Here is a 13,172-nt window from a genome sequence, read left to right on the forward strand (position 1 = left end):
TACTTTAAAACATTGCTTCCTCACTAGATACAGGCAGATTTAGAGGAGGTCTTGTAACTATTCTTGCTCAGGAAAGCAAAATGTGGTTTTAAGACTGGCCTTTGCATGCCTGGAAGAAGCTGGCAACAGCAAGTGACATTATCAGTACAGGTACTGCTGAAGTGCCTCCTCAGTAAAGACCAACCTACCAGCCCCTTGCTTGCAGGTGTGTACTCACCTCTCCTGCTTTTGGCTGCTAAAATCTGGTCAACTAAGTTTTAGCAATTTCCTCTGGTTATAATGGTAAAAAGTGTGATTACATTTACAGCTGCATGGTGCTGTGTTTATGCTTATGTTTATGACATGCTAGTACTCCTATCCTGATTTCTGGTCTTGCTCATCTCCTGTGATATTCCTCCTCCTTTCACCCACACCTGCAGATTTCCCCATTTTGTCTGGCAACATCAATTCAAAAGAAGGGATAACTCAACCAAGAATGTCAGAACTGACTAACTGTTTAGTCAGTCATTGCTGAAGTGGAAAGAGAGGAAGCTGGCCCAGAGAAAGCACCTCTGCTAGAGGACCTCACAGATAGGAAGGAAAATGAGATTGTCTCAATTTCTCACAACTCTGCATTTCAGTTGAACTGCTTTCTTTTCTCTCACATGCTCTGTTTAATTTGTGAACTCACTCAAAACTTACAATTTCCTTAGAATCATCAGACTTTCTATAAGGAGTAGAACTGTTTTATTAGCCTTGGAGAATGCTGCAGAATTTTTTTATTCACATACAGTAGAACACGAGATTACAGACTTCCTGCCACAGCAAGAGACATAGGTATCTCTGTCCTTTGAATATGGATTTTAAAGTCAAAGATGCTTTTATCCTGCCTGCAGAAGTACAAAAGCAGTGAAAAGTGAATGCTGTCGTTTATTATGCAACATTCCTTGTTGCTATAAATGTGGGTTTCTTCCTTCATCTGACATCTGGGAGTGTCTAATATTGAAGTAAAAGTTCCACATGGATATATATTTTTTAAAGACCAGTTAGCATTTTTGGACAGAAATGGCCTGGTACTGTGAAAAGCGATGGACCTTTCTCTTTTAATACTCTTTAAAGTTGAGGTTTGGCCCAAGTCACTAATTCTTAAGAAAATACCTCTGCTCTTTGTATCAAGATGGAACAATCACTTCAACTTAAATACAGGAAATGTTGGGTATAATAGTCATTATTTGCACAGATCTTTTTAACAAGTACATAATTTCCTAATCGCTCCCTTGAAAGCAAACCCAGATGATAGAAGCATAGTTGAACTCCTGCCAAACACCTCAAGAACTCTAATTTCACACCCAGCCTCCTTCAGGAGTGCCATGATAACCTCAACTATTCAGTGAAAAATAAACCCCAAATATAAGCCCTATGTTTATAGTTCGTCATACTTGTACCCTTGAAAACAAAAAAACCTATCAGTTGGAATAGTACAAAAAATTAAGAAACAAGAGTGCAGCCACCTAGATGTGTTTTCATTACACACCAAGGCAATATAAAATTCTGCAGGCAATATTGTCTTAGTGGCAACATCCTAATCCATCACCCCATCCACTTGAATTAGGCCTTGAGAGGAAAGAAAGTTGAGGGATTTTAAAATACAGAGTACTTGGAGGACTAAAAAACATGTTTGAATTTTTATTGGTGGTCACTCTGTAGAGAAAGCATGTGTGATTTAATGAGTCATGCAAAGGGCTTTGATGTTGCATCATCTTCATTCTGTAAGTGATGAAAACAAGAGCCTTCACTGGTGGTGGAGTCTTGTCTTGAGGTGATGCAATTGGAAGATGCTACAAGTTCATAGATATGCTACTTTTCAATATAATGCATCTCTAATACCAATAAACACTCAAAGCTGATACACTTCTCTCAGGTTGTTACAATACTGCTTTTAAAAAGCAAGCAATTGAGCAAGTTCACCCACCACATGGTTGTAGACCACGTTGCAGGAACTGCAAATATGGGAGACAATTTTAATTTTGTCTACATTTTCCCCATCAGCTTGTGAAACTGTCAACTAGTTACCTACTTAAGGAAAAGAAAAAACAACCCCAAAACAGCACAGGAGTAGTTGATAAAATTATTATATTGCTTCAGAGAAGATTGTGGATTTTTTTTTTTTTTGTAGGATTTCTAAATAGGATGAAAGGTGGAGCTAGTCATTTAGCCACACCCATGGTGAGGTTTATAAAGGGAGGTTATCAAAGGGAAGTTCTGTTCTACCAGTGTATGACAACAGGCAGTTTTATTTAACAGGTTTTTGTCTTAAAAAATAATACTAATCCTACCATGTCAAAGCTTCTTAAAGGTTCCCGTACTGGAGATACTCCTCTAAATGAACCTTTGAGACAGCAAGGAAAGGTAAGTCATGGGGTCTGCTTTACTACCTTAATTCCTTTTTTACACCTAATATTTCTCTGTCAGAGAATGGAGTATTAATGTAATTTCAAAGGTCTGTATTTTCTCTGCCATTTGTGATTGAAGTTTTTGTTCTCTATAACTTTGTAATCCTCTATCATTAAGTCAAATGGAGAAAAAGCTGCCTTAAAAAAACATCCCCAAAACTGGAGAGGTTGTTCTTTGTCCTAGGGTAGTTATGATTTCAAGACTGATGACTTTGAGGACTAATTTGTACCACCTGGCCTCAACACTGAGGTTAATGTGGCTGGTGTAATTGTGCTGCTGTTTGTCAGTCATACCAATATTAACTTCTCAAGCAGACAAATAAAAGATATGCTATGCTTTATTGCACAATTGCTGTGACTTAGTCATTAGACTTTTTGATACACCCAAAAAGTCTGCTATAATTTTAGGTTTCTACTGTATCACAATTTCCTTATATATACATGCACAGGATTGCTTATGAGTTACTCTGTTCAGCAGAGGCCTTGTGAGTGCCAGTGCATGTCCCTCTGTGAGATCAGGTGCTATAAAAGTTTGTTTGCTTTTGAACACAGGTGTTCACGTTGGTACAATAATTCTGAGGACAAGTCTGTATCAGTTTACAAGATGTCTGGATGAAATCTTTCAGAGTCTTCTACTGAAGTCAAATGCAGTGTATTAAAAAGTGATCACAGCAATGCAGGGTGTGTAGCATGGATGTGGCAAGAACACTGGTCAGCATAAAAAATACCTCTCTCATTACACTGTTTACCGAGCTCTGGGTTTATTGCTGGTGTGATGGTAAAGCAGAACTGTGAGGAATTGGAGAGAGGGAGATGAACCTTAAAAGTGCTTTTTAGGAGCTCCTTTCAGGCTTCTGGGAAACTGGAAGGAAGTGTGGATGGACTTCTTTGAAAATTTAATGTGCAACCAGATACAAGTGTCTTAATTTCTCCAATTACTTTATCTGTACGTAACTAGATCAGAGAAGAGTAGTAAGTTTCCTTTTATAAGCTTTCAATATAGAAAGAGTAGAAGTCACTAATATTTTTTCTTATTAATTGCATGCAAAACATGGGAATATTTGAAGGTCACTAGTGTACCAGTGCTCTGAGCATATTCTGGAATAACTAGCACCGGCTACAGAAATAATCAAAGTAATGTTTTCCACAAAACTGGTGCTCTTGATGGGTTCTCTTTTTCAAGGTATAAGCAAAACTGTGAATGAATGTATTGGCAAAAACTGACTGATGGTGTCTTGGGGAAAATGTCATGATGCAAGCTGGAGAGTGTCACAGCATTTTGACTTTGTGTAATTAGTAGATGTGAGAAAATAAATGCATTTGATAAATACATTTGAATACACACATTTTCTACCTTGATAATGCTGTGGCATTTCTTTTGGAGCTTCTGCTGTCAATGTTAAACTTGTAGGATGCTTAACTTGAGCAGTGTGGTCATTTCTGCTGCCTACCATATGTTTTCACTGATATGCAGCCAATTGTGGCTGTGCTGGATTGTGATGAGAAGAGTCTTGTTTGACAGCATAGCATCTCCTGCAAGGGCAGGCCCTTGGCTTTATCCTCTGCCATTCTTCCGGGAGGTTGACATGCTGTGCTTACATTGTTCCTAGCTATTTTTAAGTGCATTGCACTTATTTTAAGTAACTTATGTTGATTAAACTTTAAAAAAATACTTACTGATATCTCTTGCTGTACTAGTACAGTAGATTGGGGAGATGAAGGAGGAGGAAAATACTGTTAATACTGGCAGAGAGTCTTAGATGTCTCTACTCTTGGATGCTTTTGGATGGGTTTTCTGGATCAGGGAAAAAGTTGAAGCTTTTTCAAATGTGTGATGCAGAGTTACTTACTTTTTGACATCATTACACAGCTTAACATCTTTGTAAATTTGGTCATCTCCCGAGCAGGGATTAAAGTGACTTGGAAAGTAATAACTGTGGAATACTTATCTGGCATAATTCTGGCACCTGCTATTCAACACAAATTACTGAAGTGACACTGACTGTCCTGTGGCTGATTACTTATTTTATTTGATAAATTTAGATAAGTCTTCAAAAGACTACTTCTGAGTAGCCAAACTACAAGCCTTTGGTTGCCACCTTCCTTTTCTGATTTGATTTTTGGAGCCACTTATGTACTAAATGCAGGAAGACTTCTTGGTGGTGAGCTGAATAATTAGGAGACAGATGGCCAATGGCAATCTGTTGTAACTTCCTTGTAACTTCCTTGAGGCAGTGTATGAAGACTGCCACTGACAGAGGCATTACCTTGACATAGTATTCCATTAGTCCCTTCACGTTTCAAAGCTTCTGCTGTCAGAAGATTTAAGCAGAAAATTCAGCATATATAGGTGAATATAAAGTCCATTTTACCTCTACTGCTGAGAAGACCCAAGCTGACCCTGCTCAGCTGCATGCCTTACTGCTTTATGTGGAGTCCTCTGTTCAAATGTTATTTATTTAAATAGTGGGATCCTTAAATCAGAATGCTCTACAGATCTTAAAGTAACTGCAGTTTCTTTTAACATTATTTGATGCACTTAAGTAATGTATTTTTTCTCAGGGCAGTGCTGTCAGAGGACAGAGACAGCTGGCTTTTTTTTTGCCCTAGTTGCAGTCAAACCAACTTTCTAAGTTTAAACAGAAAGACCTGTAGACTTGCAATTTTTCAGGTTTTGTCCACCTGACAATCATGCATATAGGCAACAATTTCCAACACAAGGATGACTGAAATTCAGCTCCTTTGTGTAAGCTGGAAGGGGAGTTGCAAAGGACATGGTGTACAATAAAAACTCTGCTTAGATAACTGAGATCTAAATAATAAACTGAGAAAGAAATATAACTGCCAGTCAGATGTCACTTGATGTCACTGAAACAAAGTTTTTGAGGTGTGTTTGTAAAATGCTTGAAGCCTACATCAGGTAAAGGATTTGCTTAATATCCTGTGTATGGCTTTAGGATGATGTATTGTCTCTGCTGCAGCAAAAATCTTTCACTGGGATGCAGGGGCTACAGGCAACATGTGATCATGGTAGAAAACCAGATAGAGAAATCCTATGATGGGCTTGTCAGATGACAGATGAACTTACTCTGTAGCTGTGGAACAACAAGAAACGTTTGTCTGACGGATGGCAGTGATATCTCTGGTCTCCCTTTGAAAGGAGCGCCTAGCTACTGGTACAGTCCCGTCCATTAAAACAATGTGGCACTAAGGGATTGATGATGCTTTGTTGCAGCATTCCCTGGGTGCTACTGCAAAAAATTTGAAGTGCTGCCTTCTGATTTGTGACAGTGAAGGTCTTATTTCAGGTTTTATTGGTTTCAGTGATACATAATAAATCATAAATAAAATGTGTCTGTTCTGCAGTAGCCTAACTGTACCCATTTAAATCCACTAAATGGATTGCTGGTACAGGATATATGGCCTCTGAGTTTCCTGTATATGTCCTGCTGTACGGTGTGGTGTTATTATATGTGGGTTTTTTTTCTTGATTAAACTGTTTAAAACTTGAAATTGCAAGTAAAGACTTGTTCAGAATTATGTCTGAGGTAAAACTGAAAGGTATTTCTGCTTTACTCATAGACCTGAGCATATGGGTTGGTCCTGGAAGGGGCTGGAGAGCCCACTCAGAAGTAACCAGTGGGAGCTGGGTGTCAGCCTGTATGCAGCAGGGCCTGAGCTTCACGGGGGAACCACACACTCTTTTATATGAGCTTAAGTGAGGTGTTAGGGGCTTCCAGCCCACAAAACTGATTTTATTAGAACATAAAAATAAATGTGAGGGAAAAAATGCACTTACCAACAGGAGAGAAATCTGGTAGGTGGGATTAAAGCTCCTTAATAATATATACCTTCCATGCCCTATGTATCCTGTGCAGGAGGGTCCTTTCTTCCTATCTTTTCTAGCTGTCTAATTTTGTGACTTTTGATTGTTGTTTGATTGTTTGTGACTTCTGAAGTTGAAGAAATTTTGTGCTGTCTCCAGTTTATTTCCACTTCTTGTTGAGTTTGCCTTTTGGTTCAAGTCCCTGGCACAAGCCCAGTACTTTGCTCAGGCATCTCCCATTGTCCACTTGTACATCCCATTGAACACGGAAGGGTTTCACTCCCAGCTCACCCCATGGAGTGCACTCACAGCAGTTAAATAAATAGCTCTGTGTGTGTATAAACATAAAACCTCTTTGAGTTGGATTCTCTTGCCATGCTTCAGGATGCCTTTCTGTTCATATCAAGCACAGACAGGGCCATTTCTCTGGGATGGGGACTGACAAAACAGTGACCTTATTTCAGTTAAAAAAAAAAAAAAGACTATAAAAGAAGCAGTAACTTGTGTTCCTGGACTTATTGAGTTCTTAGTGTCAGAGAAATGTTACATTGGCTTGAACATCCTGTTTTTCTGCCTGGAATAGTAGGGGAAAGAACACAACACTTCAAACAAGAAAGGCTGTAAGCATCTCTACTGAATAAGGAAAGCAGGAGTGTTCCTGGGTTTAGAAAATACTGCACTTCCCAGGGTAGCATCATGTCACCTGGTTAAAGTTGGGACAAGTTCAGTTGTATTTTTCTTTACATGTCTTGTATGTCCAAATATATTGATAATTTTCATATACTGGAAATTAAACTTCAGCATCAATTTGTCATCAAACAGGGGTATGAAAGCTAAACCCTGACATCTTGTCTTGGATTCAGCAGTTTCTCACAACCAACACTTCATGCTGAGGGAACAGAACAACGCTGAAGTAAAATGATGTGCTTGTGCTTTTGACAGGCAAAAGGCATTTAGTTTGATAAGGTGCCAAACAGTGTCACTTGAGAGTGTTGTAAAGACTTCCAGCTGTCTTGCATATTCTAACTAACTCTCTGGGTGACTTGGAATTCATCCCTGTGAGTATTTCACAGTGACCTTGCCTGATCCAGTGACTTCAAGTGCAGCTTGTTGCATTCTCCTAGTAATATTTTTGACCAAGGCTGCATTTCTCTGAGCATCCTGCTCACTGCTGAAGGATAGACTATGTTTTCACAGCCAGGCTCTCCTCTCCACAGCCTCCCTGCTTGCTGCAGGAGATGCTGCCCTGCTCTGTTGACTCATGTGGAAGGTGTGGCATGTTTTTACCAGGAGTGGGAGGGTGTAAGAGAGTTGCAGTAGAGTGCAGCAGACTCTGAAATAGGCCCTGCAGGGAGATCAGTCTTAAGGGAAAACGTAGGTTGAATCTCACATTTTTGCTACGTGAGTTAATTAACAATCTGACTACCAAAAAGGGAGAAAAATTGGACTTGTACCACCAGCATGCATAAAACTGCTCACTGGCTTGGAAGAGACAGACCTGCCTTCAGCTGATGCTGGATGCTTCAGCTGCAGACATTATGCAGCTGCTCATTTTTTCCACAAGTTATTACCTTGATTCACCTTGGGCATGTTCAGTTGAGTAGTATCTTGTTATGGGGACTTTCAATAGCTGACTAATCTTGATGAAAACAGAAAGGCTTTGTTAAATGAGTTCATGACTGGGAAATAAGGACTGTGTTTTCACAAGTTTTATTTAGAGTCCCAAAACACATGTTCACCTTTTGTATATATATTTTCTATCTAGCACTAAAGCAGTCATGCCTGAAAATATCTGATAGTTGCCATCTCAGGAGCCTTTGATGCAAAGAGTGTGAGTTTATGCAAGGCAGGAGATGTGCCAATTGTTCTTTCAGGCTCAGCTGAAGGACACTCTGGTCTTTCCAAAGAAAAACAGCTACTGGGAGGCTGCTGCTACAGCAAGTGCCACAGATTGAAGAGAGCTTATCTACAACATTAACACAGGCTGGGTTCTCAAGGGCAGATTGCATGTGCCTGAGAAGAAACAGTACGACTTGTTACTCTGCACAGAATCTGCTTTACTGACAGGTTTATGGAAGAAGGATACAAATAAAACCAAACCCTCCCAAACACCAAAAACTGCCAGTTTTGCTAATCTAAGCTAAAAGGCTTTGTCATCTAAATGTGAAAAATTGGTTCTTATATAAATCTATGAGGGAAATAGTGTGCATGTAAATGACAAATCAATCCAAAGTAGCTGATTCTTCAGTTAAGTGATGACTTTTCTTAATTGGTTTGGCCAGCAAACTAAAAACATAAGTGTCTGGGAAAGCAGTGAGAGAAGTATCTACACTTAAATTGTGGATACTATTTAAATTCGTTTAGCACTCTTCCAAATCAGTGCTTACACACAGTGTGTTGAAGGAAAAGCTTTGCAGAGCAGAATGTTGTGGAAGTTTAAATTCAACCTGATACTGTAAAATAACTTGAAAACTTTGTAATTAGCTTTTTTCCTAATGAATAAATGATGCATGTGTTCATGTTAGTGGGCTGGTCCACAGTGGCTCTTGTCTGCAGAACAACATGAAGAAACAATAATTCCTGTGAGCTTTGTACTGCAGCTTCTTGGTGGAAATATTGCAGCTCAATAATGCAGCCCAAAAATTTCTGATATGGTAGAATTCAAATGCAGGCTATCCTTTCAGAACAAAGCAACATTGACTTGAGGGGTTGAGGCTTAGCAACCCATCTTTTGAACCCCCTCCCATATGACTTGTTTTCTTGTGTCGTATCATGGAGTACTTAAATAAGGTAAAAAGCTGTCACTCTTATCTCACAGACTGGAATATTTTTCCTTCAACTTGAAATTCACAAGCTGTGATCAGGTAGCAATGCCATTGTAATTGAAGTAGTAAAAAGTATTTATGCAGTTTTCATATACAGTCCTGCCCTGAAGAACACCTCCACCCCTCCGTGGCCTTTTTTGAGTTTCCCTTAATGGGGAAACTTCCAGCTCTACATGCACTCTAGATCCCAAAAAAGCTCAGTTGGTTCTGTGCTCTCTTTGTCAAATATACAGGTTTCCAGTTTTAGCTGTAATTATTTGTGTGGGGCCATTACCACAATGCAAGTGTCCTCAAGCTTCAGTGCATTTTAGCTTTCCCATTTTGCAAGCAGGAGCCCCCTGCTTTCTGCCAGACCTTTTGCAAGTGCAGGTTTCTGATCCTTACTGAGAATGTAGGTAGCTGTTACATTTGTCAGTGAAGTTCTTCTCTTAGTGATGAGAGATGCTGCACCTCGGTAGAGGAAGCAAATCAGCGTTCACTGCTTTGAAACATGAAGAAATACCAAGTTGTATTTCTCTGCCTACTCCCCCAAGAGATCCAATCCTGTCAAATCCCCAGATTTTGTTACCTGTGCCAAGCACAACAATCGCTTCCTGCTTTCAGTCAAAATATGTGTGGAAGAGTGTGAAGTGTTGGTGGGCTGTTCCTCCACCATGTAGATGAGAAGGGCTGAAGGATTGATTCAAAACATGAGATACTAAAGGGGATCTGCCCCTTAGCAGGTTGGAGCAGGCTTAAAACATGCTCCTCCAGTGTTTAATGATCACTGGGCTGTGACAATATCACTGGGACACCCTGCCCACGTTTCTCCACTGATGAAGTAGTGTAAAAGATTAACACGGTCCTTTCAGCAGAGATGGGAACACATGGATGATTGTCACACTGTGGGTCTATGGAAAAGTGATTCTTGCATTCCTCCAAGGAAAACTGGGTGGTTGGGATTGATTAGATCAAAAGGAGAGACTTCTTTGGGTTTTGGTTTATGGGAGCACCTGTGATGGTCTGTGCAGGACAAATGAGGTGATGCTACACACCCTTCAGTGTCCTATCAGTTGTCACATGAGCACCTTATCTAATCAGAGGTTCACAGGACGTTTCTACAAATTATAGCCTTAAAGCCTTCATAGGTTTGTACATACATAATTGACTGCAGGTAATCCATTCTGCTGACACAAGACAGGAGTCCAAGAACTCTTATTTGCTTCACAGTGCTGTAAAGAGAAAAACTTTCAGGTTTAGATTTATGTATTAAATATTATTTATTATAAATATATTTATATAGTGTATATTTAGATTTCTAAGGACTGAAATAAAAATCAAGTCACAAGTCTTGAGCTGCTTTAACTATTGCCGCAGATACTGGAATCTATCTTTACATCTTTGAGTTGGTCCCCTTTTTCTGTTCAGCAATTTAAGGTAGAGAAAGATGCCAGAACTGTTAGAAGGGCTGAGATGGCAGTTCATAACCCTCACTCTTTCCTGGGTAAGGCAAGCAGGCAACAAGTAGCCTGCAGTGATACTTCTACATGGAATCACTGGATGATACTGGTTGAAAGAGATAATCTTGTCCAATCCTGTTCAAATCTATCCTGAACAGATCAAGCCGCTCAGTAACTTGTTGAGTTCTGAATATCTCAAACATTCAGATTTTCCAGCCTCACTGGACTCAATGTTCAACCACTCTCATGATGAAAACACTTTTCCTAACATGTAATCAGGATTTTCCCTGTTGGAACTTGCCTCTTGCCTGTTGCCTCTTGCTGAGTCTGTGTGCCTTTGAGAAGATCCTGGTTCCATCTTCCCTACACCCTCCCCTTTAGTAGCTGAGGGCTGCAGTCATACATCCCCCACACACCTTAAAACTTCTCATGTTCAGACTGAACCAACCCAACTCTCTGAGCCTCTCCTGTATCATCCACTCCATCTCCTTAACTATCTTGGTATGGTAGACTGGGCTCCAGAGTGTCTGTCACTGGTTAGTGGCTCCCCAGTACACAGGTACTGCACTTTTGCAATCCCTGAGTACAGCAATTACTGTCCTGGATCTGCAAGCCCAACCCAGTGTAGAGTTGCCCTCCTTTTCTGCAAGGACATTCTGCTGAGCATTTTTCAATTTGTTGTCCACTGAGACCCCTCAGGTCTTTTTTTTTTTTTTTTTTCTCTGAAGTTTGTCTCCAGCTAGCTGGCACCCAGCAAGGTCATTCCTTCCCTGGGGCAAGAATTTGATACTTGCTTTCCAGGCCTGTTGTCCTACCTCTTTCCTGGCTTGATATATGCACAGGTAGTGAATCTTGCACTGTTTTGGAGGACTTTGTATCTTTTTAAAGGAAGTTATTGAATTCTGTAACTTAGCAAAGACCCCCAGTAAAGCACTAGGTTAAAACAGAGGGTTGGTAGGAGCATTTATCCCCCTCTGTCTAGCCACCTAAAGGATTTTTGCTGAATGTTCTCTGATGTGCTAGATTTTCTTCACTCACTGTAAAGAGAGATCTGAAAAACTAATCCCACAACAGTGGGGGATTCAGCCCATTTAATCTCAAGCACCTGAACTGATGATCCACCTGCATTTTTCTCAGACATAAGTTACTTTTTGAGTTAAAACATGTGTTTTTTAAACCAACTTGCTCTTCTAAATGTTTTCCTGGTGCTGAAGTTGGTACATTTTATATCCCTGAAGTAATTTTGAGAGTCCCCCAGACACTGCATAAAACTCCTATGGAAGTTATATTTGGGCACTTCCTACTATGCTTGTTCAGCAGGCTCATTTTCAAAGATTGTCAGCTTGGAAAATTCAGCTTATTATTATGCCATCAGGACTCCTCATGTTAACTTTGGGATTTGCTGTTTTAAAAGAACTTCAGAAAATGGCTCAGGTCAGAATACAAAGACAGGCACTTTTTTTGTGGGTTTTTTTTTTTGTTGTTTTTTTGTTTTTTGGTTTTTTTATTTTGAATGTCTATTTTAATGCTTTCCCCTTGAACCTTCTTTTTAATTCTAAGTTGATGATTAGTCTATAAGATCCAGCTACAGAATGAAGCTGAAAATTGAGTACAGGAAATGATAAATCTGGAGGCTGGTGGTGAGTTGACCTGGACCAGAGCAGCTGCTGCTAACTGTCTTCCATGTGTCTCTTACTCCCTCCATGCTGGACAGGGGAAGGCTGATGTGTGTTCTGCCTTAGCTCTGCGTATCCCCAGTCTTTAGACCATATCTGAGGAGTCTGTGTCTGCTTTCAAAGCTTGATATTCCCTCCCACGCAGTGGAGTTATTCCCTATGCCTGTTTCTGGCCAGCAATACCAGCCAGTGAGACAGATCCTGTCCTCCCAGTGGTGACATCCCAGTGTTGATGGGGCCTTGCTGTGTACTGTAAAACCCGGGAACTGTCCCAGATTTACTTAATCTGAAAAATCAAAAAAGAAGGGTGACTTTGAAATTAGATCCCTTTTTGCTTCTGCTTCAGAGTGGATGGGATTCAGAGTTCTAGCAAAACTGCAGAGCAGCCCAGAGACATAAATAAGGAGCAAACAGTTAGGGCTGGAATGCCTTAAGGCAATATTATTGCCAAATTCTTCATAATGGGAAACCTTAGTCAGTGCTGGCTTTTCTTGCCTCACTATAAAACATGCATCATCACAGCATAACTTTGTTTATAAGGAAATATTAAAAAGAAATGTGTTCAATTATTCTAGTGCATGAAACTAAGCAGAAACCTGATCAACTCTAGTAATTTTTAAACCAAGTGCTTTCTGTAAGATGATATAAAGCCTACCAGGAAAAAAAAAACCTAAAGCATAATGTATGAGTACATACAGAAGTGCATCAATAGCAAACTGCAGTCCAATGTGCAGACTGCAGACATGCACCAAACAAAATTGGTGATTGTGTTGGATGTAGAAGTCAACAGACACTGGCACTGACACTGCCAAGTGGGTCAGACTTTTAGTTGTGTGATAGAAATTGAAATGTAGACATCAATGACTCTGAACTAAATTTTAAAGAAAAGGATGCCTCAAATAATTGAAGGAAGATTATTTTCTCCAAATGGAGCAAAGAGATTTTTTTTTTTTATAAGTGAGATGTGGCAGCCT

General features: G+C 39.9%; 1 protein-coding gene across 2 annotated transcripts in view; it reads left to right on the forward strand.

Moving 5' to 3' along the window:
- The window catches only part of MAPRE2 (microtubule associated protein RP/EB family member 2), a 97,712-nt gene that overhangs the window by 7,830 nt on the left and 76,710 nt on the right, over positions 1 to 13,172 (forward strand). The window contains exon 1 of one of the 2 annotated variants that reach the window (XM_053938232.1): positions 2,240 to 2,388. The exons of the other annotated variant lie outside the window; for it this stretch is intronic. Coding sequence (XP_053794207.1) covers positions 2,317 to 2,388 — 72 coding nt within the window. The 5' untranslated portion in view covers positions 2,240 to 2,316. Of the gene's footprint in view, positions 1 to 2,239; positions 2,389 to 13,172 lie in introns of those variants that run through there. 2 annotated transcript variants of the gene reach the window in all.

This window comes from Vidua chalybeata, chromosome 1 (genome assembly GCF_026979565.1).
Source record: "Vidua chalybeata isolate OUT-0048 chromosome 1, bVidCha1 merged haplotype, whole genome shotgun sequence".
Lineage (NCBI taxonomy): Eukaryota > Metazoa > Chordata > Aves > Passeriformes > Viduidae > Vidua > Vidua chalybeata.